The sequence below is a fragment of the Oncorhynchus tshawytscha genome, linkage group LG16 (assembly GCF_018296145.1).
Source record: "Oncorhynchus tshawytscha isolate Ot180627B linkage group LG16, Otsh_v2.0, whole genome shotgun sequence".
In the NCBI taxonomy this organism is placed as follows: Eukaryota; Metazoa; Chordata; class Actinopteri; order Salmoniformes; family Salmonidae; genus Oncorhynchus; species Oncorhynchus tshawytscha.
Window position 1 is genome coordinate 38,762,867 of NC_056444.1, and position 27,018 is coordinate 38,789,884.

Sequence of the window (27,018 nt, forward strand, 5' to 3'; positions counted from 1 at the left end):
TAGATATGCTAAGATAGACTATTTAACCCCTTAAAGGCAGGGAAGGACACGTGGGTGGGCAAGCTAGGTGTGTGTGTCTAGGTGAGGAGGTTTGCATCCCAAATGGCACCCTGTTACCTATATAGCGCACTACTTATGACGAGCGGGCCCTGGTCAAAAGTAATTCACTATATAGGGAATAGGGTGACATTTGGGACAAAAGTAGTGCTCTAAATAGGAAAAAAGGGTGCCATTTGAGATGCAGGCTGTGGTCTCACCCCCGATAAAGAAGGGCTCTCTGTCCTGGGGGGCGGGGGGGGGCTGGTTCCTCCAGGGCTCCATGTGATGCGGGGGCCTCTGGCCAAAATTACCAGGCATGTGCTGCTGCTGGAAGTCCCCTGATCCCTGTGAGGGGGGAGAGGTGCACACACACTCATACATTGAATTCCACATTGGAAACCACAGTAATCACAAACTAATTAAAACTAATGAAAAGGGTGCATTTCGGGTAACAATATTATACTACAAAGGGAGCGAGTGCTCGGAATTGATTCTCATTAGGCATGATGTTGACTTGGGTAAAATGTATCAATGTTTACACCATTTTGTGAGAAATACCATTGAGAATAAGTGAGAGTAAACCTCTAAATTCACTAGTGTTCATTTGGCATCCTAAAAATCTACCATCTTGGCCAGGAAAACATTAATTTGAGAAACGGCTAAAAAAAATCGTAAACAATCGTATAACACAATGGATCTCTATGGTAAACCTGCACTAAAGCCTACATAGAAGTTTGTTGACGGGACCTGCTCGCGTTTCGGGAACATGGACGGCAAAGCATATTGGGCTTGTGTTAGATCAGTGCTAATTTCTTTGTTTCATCTACCCATTGTGTATGTACAACAGCTTTCCACACAGCACAAAATCCCCCCATAGTGCTCCGTCTAGTCTACCTTCAAGGAAAAGCAGCAGATAACGATCCCATAATCCCTCCTCGGAATAAGATCCCCCCCTCCCCCTCCCATAGCCGGTCTCTCCTTTATTCGCTTAAACATCCGTCTCTGTTGAAAAATTAACCTTCAACTCAAAACGTGGCAATTCCACAACTGGGTTGCTTAGGCCTCCATCCTCCTCGCCCCTTTGTAAATTACTTAAAATGCTATCTAGGCTTAATCCACCTTGATTCGCCGGTAGACTGCCGGCATTTAGAAATGGATAGAGGCGCGTTTTGAGTGCTGGAAGGGAGAGAGAGTCGCCAAAGTTGCTTAACAGAAAGTTAATCAACGGGGCTTAACGAAGCAGAGGACGAGAGGGAGCGGATCATATTGTTAGTTTGGACATTATCGCTCTGTTCCAAAGGTCAGTCCGGTTTACACAATGGAGACTCGGTTGCCTACATAATACCTCTGGAAATTTGTATGAATTTGATAACGCGGCTCATCCGCACTGAGTGCTAATCCTTGATAAACAGGCTGAGAGGTGCTCAATGTGTAACTGATGCTGCAGATATCCCTCTCGGAAAGAGGAGGGCTAGCTAAAACAAACGTCATACAATGGACCGGGTCATATGTCAAACCATTCACTGAGAAATGGAAATGAAGAGGATTAGAAGTGGCATTTGTTTTGGTCGGTCCCTCTTTGGACATATTGTCTTGTACAAATTTCACATTGTTGCCACTGTTTATGGAGGAATTTCATATGTAAAGGACAATGGTACTGTTGACCAACGAGACTAAAAGATATGTTAGACAAGTGCCTCCACCATCAGAAAGAAATTTGCCCTGATGTGACTTCAATGTCACCTTTTAATGTCATCTTTGTAGCTTGGACAATGTGGAACCTAGGCTACTTTTATCTTTTCAATAACTAACCTGATGATATTACAACATATTCACATTTGGAACAAATGGCAAAATATATTATATTTTAACCACCAGTCCCTTGATATGCTGGATAATATTTTATGCTAGACTCAAGAAATGTACATTTGGGCCAAATTACAAACCTAAAAATGTATTCTTGACTAGCAGTTTCTATCGCCATAGCCCCTAATTAGCTCTTAATTGGAACCTCAGATTAATATTTCATAATACATTTTCCAAATGTTTTATAGAATGATATTACATATTGGGGGGGGTAATGTATGATAATCATCCATAATCTGCTGCCCAGTGGTAAATGGATGTTGCTGGGTGTTTTGTCACCTGCATTTCAAATCGAGTCCCTGGCAACAGCAGCTTAAATGTGAATGACAGCTGGGGAATCCAACACTATGCTAGGCATCAGCCCAGCCTCTACCTCCAACTCTGATAATTGTGAAAAACAGCTCTGCTACACACTGGAGCCTCTCTGCTATCAACGTACACCACAATCACAGACAGGAAAGGAGACGAGGACGATTGTTGTTTGAAAAACGCCAAAATTGTACTCAGACTCTAAACGCGAGATCCTGGCTCATTTGTTAACAAGGTTTATAAGTACACCTTTCGCCAAATGCAATTGGATGCAGCCATTTGTCAATGTCTGATTTGCATTAATCCATATAAAACGCTCTTCCCGAGAAGGTGTCAGTCAGCACCAGTGCCACCTGATGCCTGGGCATCAATTAGCTTGACACCCTGTTCTCTACATCAGTGGTTCTCAAACCTCTCCTCAGAGACCCCCAGTCCTTACCACCCCTACCTTGTCACAACACAACTGTTTGGCTCAAACACATTAAGAAGGAAAGAAATTCCACAAATGAACTTTTAACAAGGCACACCTGTTCATTGAAATGCCTTCCAGGTGACTACCTCATGAAGCTGGTTGAGAGAATGCCAAGAGTGTGCAAAGCTGTCATCAAGACAAAGGGTGGCTACTTTGAAGAATCTAAAATATATTTTGATTTGTTTAACACTTTTTGGGTTACTACCTGATTCCATATGTGTTATTTCATAGTTTTGATCTCTTCACTATTATTCTACAATGTAGAAAATAGTAAAAAATAAAGAAAAACCCTTGAATGAGTATGTGTGTCCAAACTTTTGACTGGTACTGTATTTCATTTTAAAAAAATGTTCTCTAAATATGCGTTATATACAATGAAAGGTCAAATACACTGCATTTCAAACAGTCAGCAATAATCTAATGAATTCAGGACTTGTGAAGTTATACCTAGGCTAAATATACATATTCCACAACCATAAGACCCACTAATAAATAATTACAATATTTCATGAAAATAGTTACTTGCTTTTTTTTGTTGCAATAATACTGGATCTTGCTTTCAAGTCCATCTATGAAAAGGACCTTTTTTGTTCCAAATATAACCATGCATAATGCACATTTGCCAATAATGACTTCTTGTAGCAGGTATTAGGCTATAGAAAATGAACACAGGTCTCATCAACAACCTCTCAAGCCCACGTGCTAGTGATTAGCCAGCTAATCTTTATATTTCAAGTTTAGCCAACTTGGATCTATTTGCTTGCTAACAAGGTTGAACAGTTGAATGTTATGAACACACACTTCTGTCCATCTCCAACTGTTTTAAAAGCCTGTTAGCCTGTGCACTTTGTTCAGATGCTGAAATCAAGTGGCCTAACTTATTTCTCAGAATGACGAAGAGTTGCCAATTCCTTATATGATTGTGTTGATGCTAATTGCACATTTACAAAACACAGACTAGACAGCTAGTATAAGAGTCTATGTCTAAAATGCTGCTAACGTACCAATTCCACATGTGACAAACTGAGCATTTATTTTCCAGAATCGATGTTCTAAAACTCTCGTTTTAGTAGTGCCTGCTATGCGCACAATTTGAGTAGATGAGACATGAAAAGGGTGAAAAGTTAACTTATTGTCTGAATGTGTTATAGTGTCTATATTACCGATTATTTTGGACCAAACCTCAAATGCAAATAGCGAGTTGAAACCGCTTGCCAGAGTGGAAGATGTGATCTCAACTTTGCTGGCATGAGAGGCAGAGGGAGGGGCTTGGTGCGTGTGTAAACCAGAGGAAGAGGCTAAGGGAGAGGTTGCAGTCTCACAAAAAATCTGTCCAAAATAAGACCAATGCATTTCTATGGGATTATTTTGGACCAAAGCTTGTCGCCTGCCTTCCAGCCTTTGAGACAACGACTCCCATTGTTAGGTTGGAGACTTACATTTCTTAATTATATACAGATCTATGGTGTACATTGGGAAGGTATACACAGCACAGAGGCACGAAGGAGAGGAGACCAAAAATACAACATGAGAACAAGCTGACAAACACTCATAAAAATGAAAAATAACAAAACCTCAAAACCTTCTTGCAATAGAGGCATTTGGAATATCGCGCAAAAAACATACATTCGAATTAATCTGATATAATCGCCCAGCACTAATGCAACCTGAGTAACTTGAGGCACAGTTGGCTGCCTGGCCAATTCACTTCCCCGCCAGTCCTGTAATCACTTTAAAGGCATTCCTTTCCTGTCATCTCTGTAATGAGTTCTATGTTACTCTGGCTGCGTTTAGACAGGCAGCCCAATTCTGATATTTTTCTTCATGAATTGGTCTTTTGACCGATCACATCAGATCTTTTTCAGATCTGATTGATTAAAAGATCAGATTTCGGGTGCCTGTCTAAACGTAGCCTCAGAGGTTCTTCACTGACTCCAGTTTCCTTAACTAACTGAATACCTATTTATCCCTTAGTATTAAACCAAAATTATGCTATTGGGTTGTTTTTCTAATTCAAAACAGCCTTCTAAAGGTCTGTTCTACTTTGTGCCACAAAATTTCCCTAAAAAGTAGTATTTTCACTGGTGGTAGTGGGCTGTATCCTGGACTGTGTCCCTAATGATACCCTATTCCAATAGGACTCTGGTCAAAATTAGTGCACTATGTAGGGAAAAGGGTGCCATTTGGGACATGCCCCTGATTTCAGGATTCCATTGTGAAGCCAACCACATGGTTTGAGCCCTAGCACATCCATAAAGAGTGCTAACTAATTTAAGCCTCAGCCACCACAGCCCTCCAAGAAGGCCAGCCACGGCCAAAAGCCCCTATCAACCATTTCCAGTTGTGCAGACAGACTCGGTATGAGTGTTTACAGATTTGCTCCAACAGTATTTGGACCAGAGCGGGTATCTAATTGCGATAATGATATTTCCCTCACAAAGAGGCCCAGCGCTAACCGTGTGATGGGGGAGTGTGTGTAGGAGCAGCTGCTACTCACAGGGAACCTCTGAGGACTCGCAGCAGGTCTGGGCTGGCTCTGGGCAGGAGGCATCAAGGGCACTGCAATGAGAGAGAGAGAAGGAGTGGTGGTGGGGGGGGTTGATGTAGATGGGGCAGAGAGACCAAAGGAGGAGGGGTCAAGAGAGAAATGAGAAGAGGAAGAGAGAACGCAGGGGTGGGGAGAAGGAAGGTTAGTCCATTAGGCACCTCTGTGTGTACTAAAGGCTGATTCACAGGCACGCATCTTACATTTCACCTCCGAGATGGGCTCACATTTATACACAGCTGGACAGAGGCAAAAAGGAATGAATGAACATAGTGAAGCATTGCGGTTGAAGTTGTCTAATGGACAAGGAGGATGGGTACTTTTGGCTCTGAAAGAGGCCATTTCATCACACAGTATGAGGCTTTTTGACTTCAGTAAATACTCCATGCATCTTCAATTCATAAATCAGTTTGAGTTGCAACTGGTAATGGCAATTCATTTTCCACAGGAATTGAAAAGGACAATTCGTTGCAAATATGGGTTAAGGGACATATGCCAACCTCTGGTAAACACTCCCGTTATCCTGTCCACCCCCCCTCCCCTCAAAACACACACCGACTGTCTATCTCTGTTACACACACCCCTAGTCATGACTGAAGGCAATCCCTGATCTTTTCACACACAGAGACCCACACACACACAAACACCTCACCAACACATTTCAGTCTGGACAGACAGGGAAGATAAACCAATCTCAAGGAATGGAATGGAGATACCGCCAAAAAACGACAAGTAAATAAACCTATTACTGGCTGAAAGCCCTATTCACTTGTCATTCAACCCAAACAACAACATGACATTCTAATCCAGACACTTTTTAAAGCAGTGCACGGATAACTGCCAACCATACGGCAACGTACGCCTTTGCTTAGAGGTAAATATTCAAAACATTCAATGGAGGTGCTATCCTTACAATAAGTCCAAAACTTAAGGAAAAAGGACCCAGTGGGCCACTCAAATGACACACTATTCCCTAAATAAAGAACTACTTTTGACCTGGGCCCAAAGGGAATATAAGGTGCCATTTATGACAACGTCAAAAGTCATGCACTATATAGGGAATAGGGTGCTACTTGGAACGCAAGTGCAGACCTACCTTGTGCAGGGGAGGACGCTGGGCCCCTGAAATGGGGATTGATGTGGATGTTCTTGGGCTGCTGCTGCTGCTGCTGTTGCTGGTGGGGGTGGTTGTGTGAAGGAGGGGGACTCATCATGCGGGGAGGCGGGTCCATCTGGGGCCTGACTGGTGCCCCGTGTGAGGAGGGAGAGCTACGGTGGGCCATGTGCTGGGGGATGAGGGGTTGCAGGGGCTGCTGGGCCAGCGAGCCCCCACTGTGCTCCTGGAAAAGAGGCCCTCGGGGGCCACCGGGGCCGCCCTGGCGATGGTGCTGCTGATGATGAGTTTGGTGGTGAGGGGGAGGCATTCTGGCAGAAGACTGCTAATTGGAGAGAGAGAGAGAGAGAGAGAGAGAGAGTAATGGAGAGTGGGGGAGATAGAGTGGGGGAGAAAGAGGGAAGACCAATACAACAAGTCAGATGTGTTGAGTATACAAAACATTACGAACACCTGCTCTTTCCATGACAGACTGACCAGTTGAAAGCTTTGATCCCTTATTAGTGTCCCTTGTTAAATCCACCTCAATCAACGTAGATGAAGGGGAGGAGACAGCTTAAATAAGGATTTTTAAGCCTTGAGACAATTGAGACATGGATTGTATATGTGTGCCATTCAGAGGGTGAATGGGCAAGACAAAATATTTTAAGTGCCTTTGAACAGGGTATGGTAGCAAACTGGTGGGCTTTTCCCACTCAACAGTTTCCCGTGTGTATCAAGAATAGTCCACCACCCAAAGGATATCCTGCCAACTTGACACAACTGTGGGAAGCATTGGAGTCTACATGGGCCAGTATCCCTGTGGAACGCTTTCCACACCTTGTAGAGTCCATGCCCGAATGCTTTGAGGCGGTTTTGAGGGGTGGGGGGAGGGAGGGGGGTGTATTGCTCAGTAAATTAGTTAAATAAAGACACCATTAATCCTTCACCTAGACCTATATGTTAACTTTAGCTCCTATTCAATTACCTGTTGGCCAGCCATATATCAATTCTAAACCAAGTTAAGATATTTTCACCCCTCCAGTCATTCCCCACACAGTACATCGCCACTAACACGAATGCATGAATGTCAGTTGAGCATTCCCATACCTCTTCAAGAAGCATGTTTAAAAGGATTTTCATTTTTCATATAGAGAACGGAGTGGCTGCGGACATGAGTTTTGTCTGATCGCTTCTTTTGTCCGGACTAAAGATGCCGATCACCTTCTCCGCACGTGCTTATGCTCTACTTCACTTGTAGAGAACAGGCTACTCTGGCGAATGGTGCTCGTTTAATAAAGTCGGATCAAAGCTGAATCAATGTCTGCAAGATCACATATTGATGGTATTCTGCATAACAAATGCAATAGCATAGTAAGATAAATCAAGAAATCTGTCATTAATTTTGACATTTTTCGCTGAGGAGGTCTTAGTCGAGCAATTTTTCATCTAGCTAAGCTGTTTGGTGCAGTTCTTCTCAAGTGAAACAAGTCGCATGAAAACTAGTAGTGCACTGCAGACAGTAGGGCCTAACTGCTGCTGTGCTCTCTCGTTGAAAGACAGCAAACACTTAATTGAAAACTCCCGTCCATAGTTCCCACCCCAACTTTTGACCAATCACCGACGAATGGGCGAAGACTTCGTCTACCGACTTACAGACTTGCCTCAAGAAAAAAAGTTTTAACAGCTCCCTAAAACACTGCCGAACACCAAAACGAACAAAAACCTGACAAAATATGTGCTAACTGTTTCAACTGGGAAGCATGCGACAGGCTTAAGACAAAAACACCACCACATTTTTTTCACTCATGTGACCAAAACTCAACAGCGCACGCCACTAGACAAAATACACAAGTAGTCTATGCTGCAATTTGTTAACACCGTCTGTTCTAATATTCGCTCGCTATACATAATTCAAAAACAACACAGTGGGCAACTTCAAAACACTGTATAAACTCAAGAAAATCTAAATGCCTATCCTCATGAAACTGATTGAGATCAAATGGTTTGTATGCAGATGCTGCATGGGCGTTTCACTGGTAAAGAATTATCATTCACGATTGACAGTGAGAAATGTGAAGGGAAGGAGGCCACAAAATGTGTGTGTAAAGTTTTTTTTTTAAATAATTCCGGGAAGAAGAAAAAAATGTCTGGGAAAAAGTCTTATCTGCAGACATGGCCTATGCAGAAATGACTTCCAATGGATGAACAACTTAGATTAATGGATTATATGCTTCAAAATATATCTAATAAAAGGCCACGAGAAACTAAATCCTACGCAAAGAATAAATTAATTTAATATAATTCTGTCTAAATGGATTACCGCCAACGTTTTTGGTATAATCCATATATCAACATTGATAAGGGGAGCAGAGAAGCGGAATAGTTGACTTTGTTCACGCACAAGTGATCACGGTTTCAATAGGCCATGGAGAGAACGGCATATTTGCGAACAATCACAAGAAGCCTTCATGGCTGTGCCTTATTAGTTTTGCAGGTAAACATTAGGGCCGGGACGATACCAGTACCACAATATTTTTTCCTTGGCAAAAATGAAAACATGAAGCAAACCTTTTGCATTGTGACGGTTCATTTTGTTAAGATTTACCTGCATGCCCATATGCAGTGGCATCATTGGGAGCCGCTGGTCATTCATTCGTCCTCTTCCTCCACCAAAGTCTCCCATCCCGAATCCGGGGAACCCCCCCCGTCCCCCTCGTCCTCTGAATCCTCCTCTCTCTCCTCCTCTTCCTCCTCGGCCCCCAAAGCGGCCCTGCTTCCTCTGGCGCTCCTTCTCCTCAAACTCCATCAGGTCTGCTTTGGCCTCTTCAGAGAGCTCTGGTGGGCAAAACACATCAGGAAGTGAGCATTACAACATTCAGGGGTAATTTCCCAGACACAGATTTAAGCCTTGTCCTAGACTAAAAAGCATTTCTTATGAAGAATCTCCATTGAGCATGCTTATTATTCTAGGACTAGGCTAAAAGCTATGTCTGTGAAACCAGCCCTCAAATACAGCCCATACATGCTCAAAATACATGCTCAAGATGGATTTGTTGAGCATTTTCTTTTGATCCATGTTGTGTAAATACATTTTAGAGTTAAGCTTGAAATGCTCTTCAACCTTAACCAAGTCAACCAAACAAAGCCCAAACCTCTTACTTATTAGAGTTAACAAATACGAAGCAAAAAAAATTGACATTTGAATCAAGAGTTTCCTGAGTGCAAGGTTTTAATTAAATGTACCTAATGTTTCAGGAATGTTTCTTCTTTTGTTTGCTGCATCTGCCAGCCGCACAATGCCAGACGTGACGTCTTTGCGCTCTGTTTTGAAACGCAACCGACCGGACTGTCCATCGTCGTCTTCCTCCTCATCCTCGTCTTCCTCCTCCTTCACTTCTTCCTCTGGCTCTGGTTCATTTTCAGCCTTTGGAAATATAGGGACCATCTTCGTCATAAATTATGAACAACCCATCAGATATATGGATAGTGTTCATCTTGTAGGCCTATAAACTGCAACCATGAACATACGAGATGTTGATTTCACAACACTTCACAAAAGATGCAGGCCTTCAGCATGGTTTAAACCATTAGAATTAGCTACGCACACATTATTGATCATTTGCACATTTTTTACCTAGGCAACTCCAAAATCGCCACACAGCTAGCGTCAGTCAGCACAACAGCCATTGACTCAATGCAACACATCAGACAAAAAGGGTCTCTGAATATTAATGTCTGCGTCCCAAATGTACCTTATTTCCTATATAGTGCATTACTTTTGACCTGAAACTCTAAGTAGTTCCTTATATAGGAATATATAGGGAATAGGGTGCCGCTTGGGACATAGCCAGTGAATGAGGGAGACCCATTCTGTTCACACCTCCTCTGCGAGCTGAGAGTCTTCCCCTTCTTCCCCCTCCGGTGCTTCCTGTTGCTCTGCCTGCTCCCCTAGATGCTCCGGTTGTTCTCCATCTCTGTAGCTTACCGAGTAATCATCCACCTACAACAACATGGAGATTCAGAATCAATTTCTAAATACTAATCAGTCATCAACACAGTGCCTTCAGAAAGTATTCGTAACCCTTGACTTACTCAACAGCCTGAATATCAAAATGGATCAAATGTATTTTTTTTTCTTACCCATCTACACACAATACCTCAAACATGTTTTTTTAAACATTTTAGCTCAATACCGCAAACATGTTGTTGTTTTTTTACATTTTAGCTCATAAAACATTTTATACAGAAATATCTCATTCACATAAGTATTCCCACCCGAGTCAATACTTTGCAGAAGCACCTTTGGCGCTGATTACAGCTTTGGGTCAGCCATCTTGGGTATGTCTGGATAAGGCTTTGCACATCTGGATTTGGGGATTTTTCCCCATCCGTCCTTGCAGATATTCTCTCTTAAGTTAAATGGGGAGTGGTGGTGAACAGCAATCTTCAAGTCTTTCCACAGTTCTTCAATGGGATTCAAGCCTGGCCTTTGGCTGGGCCACTCAAGGACTTTCACATTGTTGTTCTGAAGCCATTCCAGCGTTGCTTTGGCTGTGTGCTTGGGTCTGCCACTGCGAGGACGATAAGCTGTCAGTCCCGTCTCCCTGTAGCGCTGTCTTAGGCGTGCGTCTCACAGCACGGACATTGCAATTTATTACCCTGGCCACATCTGCAGTCCTCATGCCTCCTTGCAGCATGGCTAAGGCACGTTCACGCAGATGAGCAGGGACCCTGGGAATCTTTCTTTTGGTGTTTTTCAGAGTCAGTAAAACGTCCTCTTTAGTGTCCTAAGTTTTCATAACTGTGACCTTAATTGCCTACCGTCTGTAAGCTATTAGTGTCTTAACGACCTTTCCACAGGTGCATGTTCATTAATTGTTTATGGTTCATTGAACAAGCATGGGAAACGGTGTTTAAACCCTTTACAATGAAGATCTGTGAAGTTATTTGGATTTTTATGAATTATCTTTGAAAGACAGGGTCCTAAAAAAGGGATGGGTTTTTTCTGAGTTGATATGCCTCATCACAAGAGATCTACGGACAGTTCCTTGGACTTCGCTGTCAACTGTGGGATCTTATATAGACACGTGTGTTCATTTCTAAATCATGTCCAAACAATGGTATTGACAATGCATGGACTCCAATCAAGTTGTATTGACATTTTCAGTATGATCAAAGGAAATTGGATGCACTTGAGCTCAATTTGGAGTATCGTAATCAGATATTTCTATATATAATTTCCAAAAATTTGCCAACATTTCTAAAAACATGTTTTCACTTCGTCATTATGGGGTATTGTGTGTAGATGGGTGAACAACAAGTATATTTCATCCATTTTGAATTCAGGTTGAAACACAACAAAATGTGGAATAAGTTAAGGGGTATGAATATTTTCTGAAGGCACTGTAGATTAAGTATATTCCTTCTTTCTCCCACCCTTGTATTGGCTCATGTTTACTATTACTATTAATATTAGGAGGATAGTATTACACTGGCCTCAGATTACAGCCTTTGTGGGTTTAGGCTAACTATATCCCCATGGAACTGATGTCTAAAGGAATAACGGTAGAGCCAAAAATACTGCAGTGTTTCCCTTCAATGAAAATATTAACCGCGAGTATAAAGGGGAAAACATTGAAATGTTATGAGGGGGTTAGCAGGGGGGTTTAGAAAGGGGGAGCCTCTTTTGAATTACCATAACAGTGGGAGCAGGCTTCATTACTATTCCTGACGGCATTTGAAATTCAATGAGATGTAAATGTTTGACATGTTATACAGAAATGCAGGGGGGGGGACACACTCTCCAAATCAGTGATGGTGAAAATATCATTGAGTTAGCTACTGACTACTGCACAAATCGCTGCTTTATTGGCTCACTTTAGAAGATCATGACTCAATGCCATGCAAGAACATCACACACATGATACAACAGTTTTATGGTTCCAAAACCGGTGATTGCGGTAAAAAAAAAAAATGTAAACACTAAAGGCCTTCCAACTCATCTTTGATATACCACGTGGTCGCAATTCGCGTAGTTACACTATTTTCAAAGCATATTTCCATTGAGAAGCCACTAGGTGCTTCATAACCGTCAAATGAGGTCAGTGTGTAGGTCGCAGGCCAGTGTTTGGTGTTCTGCACCATTAACCTGCCAACCCAACACATAATATTGCAGACAAATACCCTTGGCAGCAGAAGGATAGACATACTGACTGCCCCGAAGGGACAGAAAGGGCTTAATCCTTTAAACTGTTCCACATATTACCTCTGAATAGCACTGCAAACAGAAGTGTTTAAGCCCAGGCAGTCAAGTCACCTTGTAAACATAGTTATTACACACAAAAACACAAATGTGCAATACGCACTCATTGGGGTTTTTCAAAGTAAGTATGAAGTAAAACCGTGCAACCCTACTAAGGTCAAAGGCTTAATTTTCAGTGTGGAGAAAGTAATACGTCTTTGTCAGACAGGTGTCAAGCGTCGTCACACCTTGGTAAATCGGGCCATTACAGACATCACACATTAATCTAGTCTTATCTTCATCCCCTCTTCACTTCGAGGTTTGGGAAATAAATAAACGGGGAAAATCGCATCAATCATTTCAGGACTGTATGGGGTGTCGGGTTGTCCCTAGGAAGGTCAATAATCTTTTCACCTATGTGAGAGTTTATCAGATGGAGTCGAGAGCCCGAGATAAAAGCCCCTCGCGTAAACCTCCACCGATTGGCAGCGCGTCTTCCTCGCACAAAGCGGCTCTTTAGCCGGACAAAGATACAGGGCCCAAGGTCACAATGGCACCGGGCGTCACAGCCGACAGACACCAGAGCATTACCTACCTACCGCCAAACAAGCTGTCAACACCAACTTTGTCAGCGAAAGGAGAAATCAACTGGCGGAGAGTGATAATGAATCTAATCCCCCCACACCCCTACCCAACATGCATCCCCTTTAGCGCCCCCTGAATAGATTTGATATGTGCCCCCTGAAACCCAAGACGGGGAAATCAACGTTATCTTTTCAAGATACAATGGAGTAAGACAGAAGGAGGGGAGATGGGGGGGTGACTCACTTGAAATTCATCGTCTAGAGGCTCATTGATTTGAATGTCTAACACTTCGTCCTGGTAAATCCCGTCGCCTTCGGCCTGTTCTCCTGAGTATTCCATTTGGCCGTCTGGCATCTCCATGTCATTGGGCTGGCTGTACTCATCCACGTACTCTCCCCCCTCCTGCTGGTAGCCCCTCTCTACATCTCCTAGGTCGTCTGTGTAGTCTACGGGGTTCACCTGCTGGTCAAATTCGCCTAGAGTAGCATTGAGGCTAACGCCCTGGCCGCTGAAAGGCAAAAACACACAATTATATAGGGTGTTCACTCAATGCTGTACAATGTAGAGAAAAACGGGGCAATTCAAGAAAGTGCTACGAAATTAATGTGAAAATGTAGTTTTCTTTATAAATGACATAGAATGACTCATTAGATTGATTGTTCTCTACAGTGTTGATAAAGGTTCATTTGCGGTGAACGTTGCTAGTTTAGAATGCGCCCCTCTTGGTTGCATCTCTTCCATATTTGGTGTTGTGAGGTGGTTTTATTTGGAGGTGTTTCCACTGCTTGGACCAATAAAAAAATCAACTTGATACCTTTGTTATTTTCACCTCCAGATTCTTGGCTTTCATTGCCTATATTGGCGATCAATCTACGCTGAGAGGGGCCATTTCTATGGCGTTTTAAAGGGAAAGACTCAGAAATACACAATGAAAACAGGAACAGATTGTCTTCGCGGAGGGTGGATAATGAAATTCAGCCTGTTTTGTAAAGAAATACATATTTAGTCCGCGGAGCAGTGACACAGACTTCTATAGAGTAGTTACCACTTTTTGATCATGCCTGTGATAACATTCCACTCACTCTAAACATGCTACATTCTCAGAGTAAATTGTGTGTAACCATATATGGTAGAGACATGGGGTTTGGACCATTGTTTTTCTAACAGAATTTTCAAATTGTGTGGACATATTTGTATAAACCTTGAATGCATTAATCCTTTTATGGGGGAACACCATAAATTATAAACTAAGGAGACTGCAGCTCAGAAATTGTAACGTAAAGTGTCTACAGATTAAGTTTGGAAATGCAAATCAGCACAATCAGACCACGTAGATACAAATTAACTTACATGTTTTGATCTTCGTCATCGCTTTGCAGAAGGTCGTCGTTCAATTCCTCATCTGACACTTCTGAGGGATTCTAAAATCAAGAAAAACAACCCAGAACAGATCAGTATGTTCTAGCTCATGTTATTCATTCCTTGCAAGCCAAGGCTTTGGATGGCAAGGTCGACTATAGTACAACTACTGAATATCAACCAAAAGTGAAGTGTTCTTTCATTTCTACAAACCACATCAGATTGAAAGTGTAGGCCTATGTATGATCGAATCAGATTGCTAATCTCACATATTTTATTTAGGTAAATACTTGAGAATGAATAAAATAGTTCAAATAAACATAGGGATCTCTTTCAGTCCAAAAGGATGCTTTATTCTCATGTGGTGAAGGCAATCTGGGCAGGTTAAGTGTGTTCTCACATAAAGTCCTCTTTAAATAAAATAAAAATTAAAAACTCAGTTCTCTTTGTATTCACACTGCCCTTGCCTTTGAATGAGGCCAGTTCACTTCACCAATTTTGTGGTCCGAGTTGCTATGTTTAGAAAGGAACCAAGATATTTGTCCAACATTCACTCAGAGCACTCTGGGACAAGCCATTTCATAAGAATATGTTATTGGACAGCTAGATATACCTACTTACAATTGGGAAGATAATAGATTGAATTTAGTTAAAAGATGTGACAACAATTTTAATCAGAAGATACTATGGGTAACAGAATAAATAGAATAAAACCCAATGTAGGCTACTGACCTTTAAAGAGCTAGAAACGACTTTGTACCCTGTTGTGAATCTCACCAAATATGTTGTCTTCTCACACTATTCAAACCCAACAACCGAATAAACAGTTTATGAAGCTAAAGATCACATATCGCTAACAAATAATCTGAAGTAAATCCTCCACACATAGGTTATTTTGGAAATACACTATAAATACACACACACACACACACACAAAAGTATGTGGACACCCCTTCAAATGAGTGGATTCAGCTATTTCAGCCACACCCGTTGCTGACAGGGGGATAAAATAGAGCACACTGCCATTTAATCTCCATAGACAAACATTGGCAGTAGAATGGCCTTACTGAAGAGCTCATTGACTTTCAACGCGGCACCGTCCTAGGATGCCACCTTTCCAACAAGTTAGATCTTCACATTTCTGCCCTGCTAGAGCTGCCCCAGTCAAATGAAAGTGCTGTTATTTTGAAGTGGAAACATCTAGGACCAACAATGGCTCAGCCTCGAAGTGGTAGGCCACACAAGCGCACAGAACGGAACTGCTGAGTGCTGAAGCGCGTAAAAATGGTCTGTCCTCGTTTGCAACACTCACTACCGATTTCCAAACTGCCCCTGGAAGCAACATCAGGATCTTCATGAAATGGATTACCATAGCCGAGCAGCCACACACAAGCCTCAGATTACTATGCGCAATGCCAAGGATTGGATGAAGTGGTGTAAAGCTCACTGCCATTGGACTCTGGAGCAGTGGAAACGCGTTCTCAGAGTATTGAATCACGCTTCACCATCTGGCAGTCTGACGGACAAATCTGGCAGTCTGACGGGTTGGCAGATGCCAGAAAAATGCCACCTGCCCCAATACATAGTGCCAACTGTAAAGTTTGGTGGACGAGGAATAATGGTCTGGGGCTGTTTTTCATGGTTCGGGCTAGGCCCCTTAGTTCCAGTGAAGGGAAATAACGACACAGCATACAATGACATTATTGACGATTCTGTGCTTCCAACTTTGTGGCAGCAGTTTGGGGAAGTGCCTTTCCTGTTTCAGCATGACAATGCCCTCATGCACAAAGCAAGGAGCATTCAGAAATTGTTTGTTGAGATCGGTGAGGAAGAATTTGACTGGCCTGCACAGAGCCCTGACCTCAACCCTAGGGAACACCTTTGGGATTAATTGGAATGCAGACTGCAAGCCAGGCCTAATCACTTCACATCAGTCCCGACCTCACTAATGCTTGTGGCTGATTGGAAGCAAGTCCCCGCAGAAATGTTCCAACATCTAGTGGAAAACCTTCCCAGAAGAGTGGAGCCTGTTATAGCAGCAAAGGGGGTCCAAGCCCATTTTAATGCCAATTATTTTGGAATGACATGTTTGGCGAGCAGGTGTCCACATACTTTTGGTCATGTAGTGTATTTGGTGAGAATCACAACATAGGGTACAAAATAAATTATAGCTCTTAGAAGAGCAGTTGCCTACACTGGGTGTACAATTTTCAATTACAGCATAATTTAATCTGCAGTTATTCTTCTGCTATTTATTCTGTTACCAATAATATCTGTTAATAGTATCTTCTGATTACAATTATTATGTCTCATCTTTTAACAAATGCAATCTATTAGCTTCCAAAATTTAAGTAGCTTTATCTATCTGTCCAATAACACATTATGATGAAATGGTTTGTCCCAGGGTGCATTGAGTGAATGTTAGGAAAATATATTTGTTTCTTTCTAAACATTGCAATGTTAATGCAAAGAGGACTCGGACCACAAAATGGGTGAAGTAAAATGGCAAAAGAGATTATTTATTTTCTTCTTCAAATTTCACCTTTATTTAACCAGGTAGGCCAGTTGAGAACAAGTTCTCATTAACAACTGCGACCTGACCAAGATAAAGCAAAGCAGTGCGACACAAACAACACAGAGTTACACATGGGATACACAAAACATACAGTCAATAACACAATAGAAAAATCTATATACAGTGTGTGCAAATGTAGTAAGATTAGGGAGGTAAGGCAATAAATAGGCCATAGTGGCGAAATAATTACAACTTAGCATTAACACTGGAGTGATAGATGTGCAGAATATGAATGTGCAAGTAGAGATGCTGGGGTGCAAATGAGCAAAAAAAAAAAAAAAAAACAATATGGGGATGAGGTAGTTGGGTAGGCTATTTACAGTTGGGCTGTGTACAGGTGCAATGATCGGTAAGCTGCTCTAACAGCTGATGCTTAAAGTTAGTGAGGTAGATATAAGATATAAGAATTGGGTCCTCATTCAAAGGCAATGTGAATACAAAGAGAACTGAGTTCTTTTATGCATTTTTTTCCACTTTAGAGGACAGCCCTTTTCTCTCCAAAAAGGACTATATGTACAACAACAACAAAAAACCTAAGATCCTTTTTGTTGCCCACTGTACTTCCTCCTGGCTCACGTCAATAAATGCCCTTGTGGTGGAGCCACCTGGCACAAGCCTACTGCAAAATGTACATACCTGTGAGGTCTAACATGGCTAATTCACCTTCCCTACAGCTGGCAGGCTGCATTCTTAAAATGTGTCCTAGCAGAGGCACCTATGGATGCTATGAAAGTAATCAAACACAGGAGATGGGGAGTCCTTTGTCTTACCTTTTTGGCTGTCAGCCAATCCTCATCGAGCAAATCACCATCAAATTCACTGTAAGAGAAGAGATAAACCATGACGTAAAGCAAGGCAATGTATCTAATTTTACAATGCTATGTATTGGTCTAGTCTCTATGCAGCTAGTCTAGACATGATTCTTCATTGGAGCCTAAATTCTCATGAGCAAGGCCAGCTAATAGGCTAAAGTGTGCGCCAATAACACAACATCTTTACGATAAGCAGATGCCAATGTTCCACAATATTTACACTAGACCCGTCTCTGCAAGGCCAGATTCTAGTGACACAAATGTTGTTCTCATAGGCTGCAGTCCCTATATTGTTCCTGGGTCATGTTCAGTTGGCCCCAAACAGGAGCAAGTACTTTAAATGGAAGCTGTACCACCTCAATTTCTCTCCTACCAGGTATGCTCATAAATCTACATCACATTCAGATCATAAACTCATTATGTTGTCATACTGTTTGTCATATTGTTGTCGGGAAAATTGTTTTACAAATTACAATAGTATACTTTTGTATATACAGTATCACCCAGCTCCATTCATGAACACACTTGGTAAACTGGGAAAAATATGTATGTGGTGACATGGTGGCAAAGCCTCTGCAAAAGATAGTCTCTGACTAAAGTCTCTTGGCCTATATTGTCTGCATGAGTTATGTGCTTCATAGTTAAGAGTAAGGAACTACTGTACTAATATTAGGCTTGGGCGGTACACTGTATATACCGTATACTGGAGTATTTGGAAATAGCCACAGGATGGTTTTTCAAGAGTCAATACCATTGAAACTATTTATTTGGAGAAACAAAAAATGGTATCAATGTGAATATTTATAACTACTTTTTAAGTAAATACCTGCAGTCAACTTGTGCAATATGTTAGGAGAATTAAAGATCTCACTCCTCATTTCACCTGTCACATTTTTTATTATGAAACTTACTGGTAGTCCCAAGTCAAGTGATGTTTGTGATGTTTGTTTACAAGCACGGAACGATGAGAGACCAGAGACTTGTGAGTCACTCACTGTTGTGCAGCCAGGTAATCTAGTTGCAGTATGGAATTCACAACTACAGTTGAAGTCAGAAGTTTACAAACACTTAGGTTGGAGTCATTAAAACTAGTTTTTCAACCACTCCACAAATTTCTTGTAAACAAACTACGGTTTTGGCAAGTTGGTTAGGACATCTACTTTGTGCATGACAAGTAATTTTTCCAACAATTGTTTACAGACAGATTATTTCACTTATAATTCACTGTATCACAATTCCAGTGGGTCAGAAGTTTATGTACACTAAGTTGACTGTGCCTTTAAAAAGCTTGGAAAATTACAGAAAATGATGTCATGGCTTTAGAAGCTTCTGTTAGGCTAATTGACATCATTTGAATCAATTGGAGGTGTACCTGTGGATGTATTTCAAGGCCTACCTTCAAACCCAGTGCCTCTTTGCTTGACATCATAGGAAAATCAAAACAAATCAGTCAAGACCTCAGGAAAAAAATGTGTAGACCTCCACGAGTCTGGTTCATCCTTGGGAGCAATTTCCAAACGCCTGAAGGTACCACGTTCATCTGTACAAACAATAGTACGCAAGTATAAACAGCATGGGACCACGCAGCAGTCATACTGCTCAGGAAGAAGACGAGGTTCTGTCTCCTAAAGATGAACGTACTTTGGTGCGAAGTGTGCAAATCAATCTCAGAACATCATCAAAGGACCTTGAAGATGCTGGAGGAAACAGGTACAAGAGTATCTCTATCCACCGTAAAACGAGTCCTATATCAACATAACCTGAAAGGCAAGGAAGAAACCACTGCTCCAAAACCGCCATAAAAAGCCAGACTACGGTTTGCAACTGCACATGGGGACAATGATCATACTTTTTGGAGAAATGTCCTCTGGTCTGATGAAACAAAAATAGAACTGTTTGGCCATAATGACCATTGTTATGTTTGGAGGAAAAAGGGGGAAGAACACCATCCCAACCGTCAAGTACGGGGGTGGCATGTTGTGGGGGTGCTTTGCTGCGGGAGGGACTGGTGCACAAAATAGATGGCATCATGAGGTATGAATTATGTGGATATATTGAAGCAACATCCCAAGACATCAGTCAGGAAGTTAAAGCTTGGTCGCAAATGAGTATTCCAAATGGTCAATGACCCCAAGCATCCTCCCAAAGTTGTGGCAAAATGGCTTCAGGACAACAAAGTCAAGGTATTGAAGTGGCCATCACAAAGCCCTGACCTCAATCCTATAGAAAATGTGTGGGCAATACTGAAAATGCATGTGCAAGCAAGCAGGCCAACAAACCTGACTCAGTTACACCATCTCTGTCAGGAGGAATGGGCCAAAATTCACCAAATTTATTGTGGGAAGCTTGTGGAAGGCTCCCAAAATGTTTGACCCAAGTTAAGCCAAGTTTGACCCAAGTTAAGCAATTTAAAAGGCAACGCTACCAAACACGTCTGACCCACTGGGAACGTGATGAAAGAAATAAAAGCTTAAATAAATCACTCTCTACTATTATTCTGACATTTCACATTCTTAAAAGAAAGTGGTGATCCTAACTGACCTAAGACAGGGAATTTTTACTAGGATTAAATGTCAGGGATTGTGAAAAACTGAGTTTAAATGTATTTGGCTAAGGTGTATGTAAAATTCCGACTTCAACTGTAAATGTTTGCCAGCTAGATACATTATAACTATTAAGTTAACTGTCTAAAATGTGCTAAATGCTTTGCAGTTGTGCATTTGGTTTGCTAATTTAGTAGCTAGTTAACTAAGTGGTTAACTCCAGCCCAAAATAAATACATAGATATCTTTCAAAAAATCTTGTTTCGTTTGGATCAAGAGTCTTTCTGTATAAAAAATGTTTTGTGTGTGCAGCAAACTGAGTAGCATTTTTTTGTTACTTGTATAACTTTTAGCTGGGATGTCTGTCATGCAAATACTTTAGGTCAGAAATGCAATGCACTCGTTAGCATTCTCTATGGGATTGCACATGTACTTGTTAGCATTACTAACCTTCAAATTACAATAGCGCCCCCTTTGTTCAGTGCCGGTATTATCGAATATCCCGGAATGGCATAAAGGTTGGTATTAAAGTATGACAATCTGGATACCGCCCAAGCCTAACTAAAATAGCCTAATGTTAGAGGCCAATCCTAAAACTGCCGGCAGTAAAATGGAAAAAGCGGCATGCAAAACATGGGGAATGCTTGAATCTTTATGACAGTCATGTTACACCAATCAGCAGATATACCTGTCTAAATCATCATCTTCGCCTCTCCTCCTGCGTGATCTCTCGGCACCTGGTTTATCATAATCTTCAAAGTCATCATCTGAAAACAAAGAAACAGGGTTGTTAAGTCTGTTTGCTGTCAGGGTCTTCAACACCAGTCCTTGAGGGCAACAAAGTTAGCACATTGTTGCTTTCTATTTGGCAAATTAAAACATGGGAAACCAGGTGTGAAGACTCTCTGGTCAATCAATAACATGAATTGATCAATTCGGTCCAACAATTGAGGGGATTTGATTAACCTGGCCGGGCAGGGCACCCGGTGAAAGTTGGATGCTTTTGTTTTAGAAACCGGGCAAAGTCCCGGGCGAGGGCCAGGTGCCCCGTTCAAAGCCCATGTCGGCATTTAAAAAGAAAACGTAATTAAGCACATGGAGTAATGAGTAGGATTCTGTGTTCACATGCGAAAGTGATTGTTTTTGATGAAAACGCTTTATCTGCCTTCCCAATGAAAACTAGTTTTAAAATGTAAACATATTTTTTCTGGAAAAGAGACATGTTTCTGGACGATGCACCATGCTGCCTTGTTGACAACATGACCGAGCAGTGCAGAATACTGTTCGATTTGAGAAGGGCACTCCTTCCTCACCGCTTTGCCCGTTCACATCACGGGACATAGACCGTCGCCCTGCGGCTCAGCATAATCTAATCCGCCCATTGATAACCCTAGTTGTTTCATTGGTCAGTGCATTCCTCTGCTCAGAAGTTGCATGCATCATCCCATGGTTACGTGCCATGTTATTGACTATGAAGTCGGGCACCAGATTGCTATTGGTCCTTTAATGCCGTGTTCAAAACAACTGGGAACTCAGAAATCTCAGACATCAGTGATCCGACATCAGTGCGTTCAAGACAACTGGGAACGAGCTCCGACTGGGAAAACAACGTTTTGAAATGTCATTCAATTTGGGAACTTTGGCCTCTTTCTAGAGCTTCAACTTTGCGACCAGAAGTTCACTGAAGTCATGATTTGACCTTGTATTTTTCTGACTTCCCAATTGTCTGGAACACACCCGAAGACACCCCCCAAAAAAAAAAAAAATAGTCGACATCAGTGATCTTCAGGTCGGAAAGTTGGAGATCTAGAAAGATGCCGAGTTTCCGAGTTGGGTGACCGTTCAAAATAGTTCCCAGTTGTCTTAAACGCACTGGAGTCAGTCAGAGATGTCTGGATCCCTGTGTTTTTGAACACTGCATACATAGCCTATAACATGTGTTGCAATCTACTGCAAAGATAGCCTGCAGAGTTCTGTCCTACTTCCAGGTCTGTACCCAAACAATTTGTACTTCTACTTTTAAAAATCCACCTCTCTAAAAACAAGTCTCTCACTGTTGCCGCCTGCTATAGACCACCCTCTGCCCCCAGCTGTGCCCTGGACACAATATGTGAACTGATTGCCCCCCATCTATCTTCAGAGCTCGTGCTGCTAGACGACCTAAACTGGAACATGCTTAACACCCCAGCCATCCTACAATCTAAGCTTGATGCCCTCAATCTCACACAAATTATCAATGAACCTACCAGGTACCTCCCCAAAGCCTTAAACACGGTCACCCTCATAGATATCATCCTAACCAACTTGCCCTCTAAATACACCTCTGCTGTCTTCAACCAAGATCTCAGCGATCACTGCCTCATTGCCTGCATCCGTAATGGGTCAGCGGTCAAACGACCTCCACTCGTCACTGTCAAACGCTCCCTGAAACACTTCAGCGAGCAGGCCTTTCTAATCGACCTGGCCGGGGTATCCTGGAAGGATATTGATCTCATCCCGTCAGTAGAGGATGCCTGGTTATTTTTTTTAAATGCCTTCCTAACCATCTTAAATAAGCTTGCCCCATTCAAGAAATTTAGAACCAGGAACAGATTATAGCCCTTGGTTCTTTCCAGACCTGACTGCCCTTAACCAACACAAAAACATCCTATGGCGTTCTGCATTAGCATCAAAAAGCCCCCGTGATATGCAGCTGTTCAGGGAAGCTAGAAACCATTATACACAGGCAGTTAGAAAAGCCAAGGCTAGCTTTTTCAAGCAGATATTTGCTTCCTGCAACACGAACTCAAAAAAGTTCTGGGACACTGTAAAGTCCATGGAGAATAAGAACACCTCCTCCCAGCTGCCCACTGCACTGAAGATAGGAAACACTGTCAACACTGATAAATCCACTATAATTGAGAATTTCAATAAGCATTTTTCTACAGCTGGCCATGCTTTCCACCTGGCTACTCCTACCCCGGTCAACAGCACTGCACCCCCCATAGCAACTCGCCCAAGCCTTCCCCATTTCTCCTTCTCCCAAATCCAGTCAGCTGATGTTCTGAAAGAGCTGCAAAATCTGGACCCTTTCTTTCTAAAATTATCTGTCGAAATTGTTGCCACCCCTATTACTAGCCTGTTCAACCTCTCTTTCATGTCGTCTGAGATTCCCAAAGATTGGAAAGCAGCTACGGTCATCCTCCTCTTCAAAGGGGGGTACACTCTTGACACAAACTGCTACAGACCTATATCTATCCTACCCTGCCTTTCTAAGTTCTTCGAAAGCCAAGTCAACAAACAGATTACCGACCATTTCGAAACTCACCATACCTTCTCTGCTATGCAATCTGGTTTCAGAGCTGGTCATGGGTGCACCTCAGCCACGCTCAAGGTCCTAAACGATATCTTAACTGCCATCGATAAGAAACATTACTGGCCAAGGCTTTCGACTCTGTCAATCACCACATCCTCATCGGCAGACTCGACAGCCTTGGTTTCTCAAATGATTGCCTCGCCTGGTTCACCAACTACTACTTCTCTGATAAGAGTTCAGTGTGTCAAATCGGAGGGTCTGCTGTCCGGACCTCTGGCAGTCTCTATGGGGGTGCCACAGGGTTCAATTCTTGGACCGACTCTCTTCTCTGTATACATCAATGATGTCGCTCTTACTGCTGGTGAGTCTCTGATCCACCTCTATGCAGGCGACACCATTCTGTATACTTCGGCCCTTCTTTGGACACTGTGTTAACAACCCTCCAGGCAAGCTTCAATGCCATACAACTCTCCTTCCGTGGCCTCCAATTGCTCTTAAATACAAGTAAAAACTAAATGCATGCTCTTCAACCGATCGCTGCCTGCACCTGCCCGCCTGTCCAACATCACTACTCTGGACGGCTCTGACTTAGAATACGTGGACAACTACAAATACCTAGGTGTCTGGTTAGACTGTAAACTCTCCTTCCAGACCCACATCAAACATCTCCAAAAAGTTAAATCTAGAATTGGCTTCCTATTTCGGAACAAAGCATCCTTCACTCATGCTGCCAATAATACCCTTGTAAAACTGATCATCCTAACTATCCTCGACTTTGGCGATGTTATTTACAAAATAGGCTCCAATACCCTACTCAACAAATTGGATGCAGTCTATCACAGTGCAATCCGTTTTGTCACCAAAGCCCCATATACTACCCACCATTGCGACCTGTACGCTCTCGTTGGCTGGCCCTCGCTTCATACTCGTCGCCAAACCCACTGGCTCCATGTCATCTACAAGACCCTGCTAGGTAAAGTCCCTCCTTATCTCAGCTCGCTGGTCACCATAGCATCACCCACCTATAGCACGCGCTCCAGCAGGTATATCTCTCTGGTCACCCCCAAAACCAAAATTATTCAGCCCCCTTAAGTTAATACTTTGTAGCGCCACCTTTTGCTGCGATTACAGCTGTAAGTCGCTTGGGGTATGTCTCTATCAGATTTGCACATCGAGAGACTGAAATTTATTCCCATTCCTCCTTGCAAAACAGCTCGAGCTCAGTGAGGTTGGATGGAGAGCATTTGTGAACAGCAGTTTTCAGTTCTTTCCACAGATTCTCGATTGGATTCAGGTCTGGACTTTGACTTGACCATTCTAACACCTGGATATGTTTATTTTTGAACCATTCCATTGTAGATTTTGCTTTATGTTTTGGATCATTGTCTTGTTGGAAGACAAATCTCCGTCCCAGTCTCAGGTCTTTTGCAGACTCCATCAGGTTTTCTTCCAGAATGGTCCTGTATTTGGCTCCATCCATCTTCCCATCAATTTTAACCATCTTCCCTGTCCCTGCTGAAGAAAAGCAGGCCCAAACCATGATGCTGCCACCACCATGTTTGACAGTGGGGATGATGTGTTCAGGGTGATGAGCTGTGTTGCTTTTACGCCAAACATAACGTTTTGCATTGTTGCCAAAAAGTTCCATTTTGGTTTCATCTGACCAGAGCACCTTCTTCCACATGTTTGGTGTGTCTCCCAGGTGGCTTGTGGCAAACTTTAAACAACACTTTTTATGGATATCTTTAAGAAATGGCTTTCTTCTTGCCACTCTTCCATAAAGGCCAGATTTGTGCAATATACGACTGATTGTTGTCCTATGGACAGAGTCTCCCACCTCAGCTGTAGATCTCTGCAGTTCATCCAGAGTGATCATGGGCCTCTTGGCTGCATCTCTGATCAGTCTTCTCCTTGTATGAGCTGAAAGTTTAGAGGGACGGCCAGGTCTTGGTAGATTTGCAGTGGTCTGATACTCCTTCCATTTCAATATTATCGCTTGCACAGTGCTCTTTAAGATGTTTAAAGCTTGGGAAATCTTTTTGTATCCAAATCCGGCTTTAAACTTCTTCACAACAGTATCTCGGACCTGCCTGGTGTGTTCCTTGTTCTTCATGATGCTCTCTGCGCTTTTAACGGACCTCTGAGACTATCACAGTGCAGGTGCATTTATACGGAGACTTGATTACACACAGGTGGATTGTATTTATCATCATTAGTCATTTAGGTCAACATTGGATCATTCAGAGATCCTCACTGAACTTCTGGAGAGGGTTTGCTGCACTGAAAGTAAAGGGGCTGAATAATTTTGCACGCCCAATTTTTCAGTTTTTGATTTGTTAAAAAAGTTTGAAATATCCAATAAATGTCGTTCCACTTCATGATTGTGTCCCACTTGTTGTTGATTCTTCACAAAAAAATACAGTTTTATATCTTTATGTTTGAAGCCTGAAATGTGGCAAACGGTCGCAAAGTTCAAGGGGGCCGAATACTTTCGCAAGGCACTGTACCTCTTTCCCTACTATATTTATTTTATTTATTTATTTTGCTCCTTTGCACCCCATTATTTTTATTTCTACTTTGCACATTCTTCCACTACAAATCTACCATTCCAGTGTTTTACTTGTTTTTTTGTATTTACTTTGCCACCATGGCCTTTTTTTGCCTTTACCTCCCTTATGTCACCTCATTTGCTCACATCGTATATAGACTTGTTTATACTGTATTATTGACTGTATGTTTGTTTTACTCCATGTGAAACTCTGTGTCGTTGTATGTGTCGAACTGCTTTGCTTTATCTTGGCCAGGTCGCAATTGTCAAAGAGAACTTGTTCTCAACTTGCCTAACTGGTTAAATAAAGGTGAGGAAAAAAAACACACAAAAAAAACATGGCTCACATCCCCTGCATGCATCAACCAATGGTTGAGTACCACGTCACACTCACCGACAGACAGATTTCTATAACATATGTGGTTAGCTGATACATATGCCGCGATCAAAACAACTGGGAGCTCGGAACTCTGAAATCTCTGCCTTCCGTGTATTCAAACCAACTGGAAACAAAACAACAATAAAAAAAACGTGCTCCTACTGGGAAAAAATCGATTTGAACGGTCATCCAACTCGAGAACTCGTATTTTTCGAGTTCCCAGTTGTTTTGAACGCGGCAGTAAAATACCTATCCTGGTGTAAGATCCGGCAGAGGAACGCGCCCAATGAATTAATAACTTTGTGTGGTTAGCAAGCTACAACATTTTACTAACCAACAATGGTTTGTTTTAAT

General features: G+C 42.3%; 1 protein-coding gene across 3 annotated transcripts in view; it reads right to left on the reverse strand.

Annotated features, from left to right (window-relative positions):
- The window catches only part of LOC112215634 (RNA-binding protein 33), a 46,649-nt gene that overhangs the window by 18,895 nt on the left and 736 nt on the right, over positions 1-27,018 (reverse strand). For 2 of the 3 annotated variants that reach the window (XM_024374822.2, XM_024374824.2), the window contains exons 2-11: positions 21,131-21,209; positions 17,858-17,906; positions 14,504-14,574; positions 13,397-13,661; positions 10,208-10,327; positions 9,571-9,751; positions 8,933-9,162; positions 6,328-6,670; positions 5,184-5,245; positions 258-384 (exon numbers count right to left, since the gene is read on the reverse strand). In XM_024374822.2, coding sequence (XP_024230590.1) covers positions 258-384; positions 5,184-5,245; positions 6,328-6,670; positions 8,933-9,162; positions 9,571-9,751; positions 10,208-10,327; positions 13,397-13,661; positions 14,504-14,574; positions 17,858-17,906; positions 21,131-21,209 — 1,527 coding nt within the window. The remainder of the gene's footprint in view (positions 1-257; positions 385-5,183; positions 5,246-6,327; positions 6,671-8,932; positions 9,163-9,570; positions 9,752-10,207; positions 10,328-13,396; positions 13,662-14,503; positions 14,575-17,857; positions 17,907-21,130; positions 21,210-27,018) is intronic. The other variant, XM_024374823.2, reaches the window with a different exon arrangement.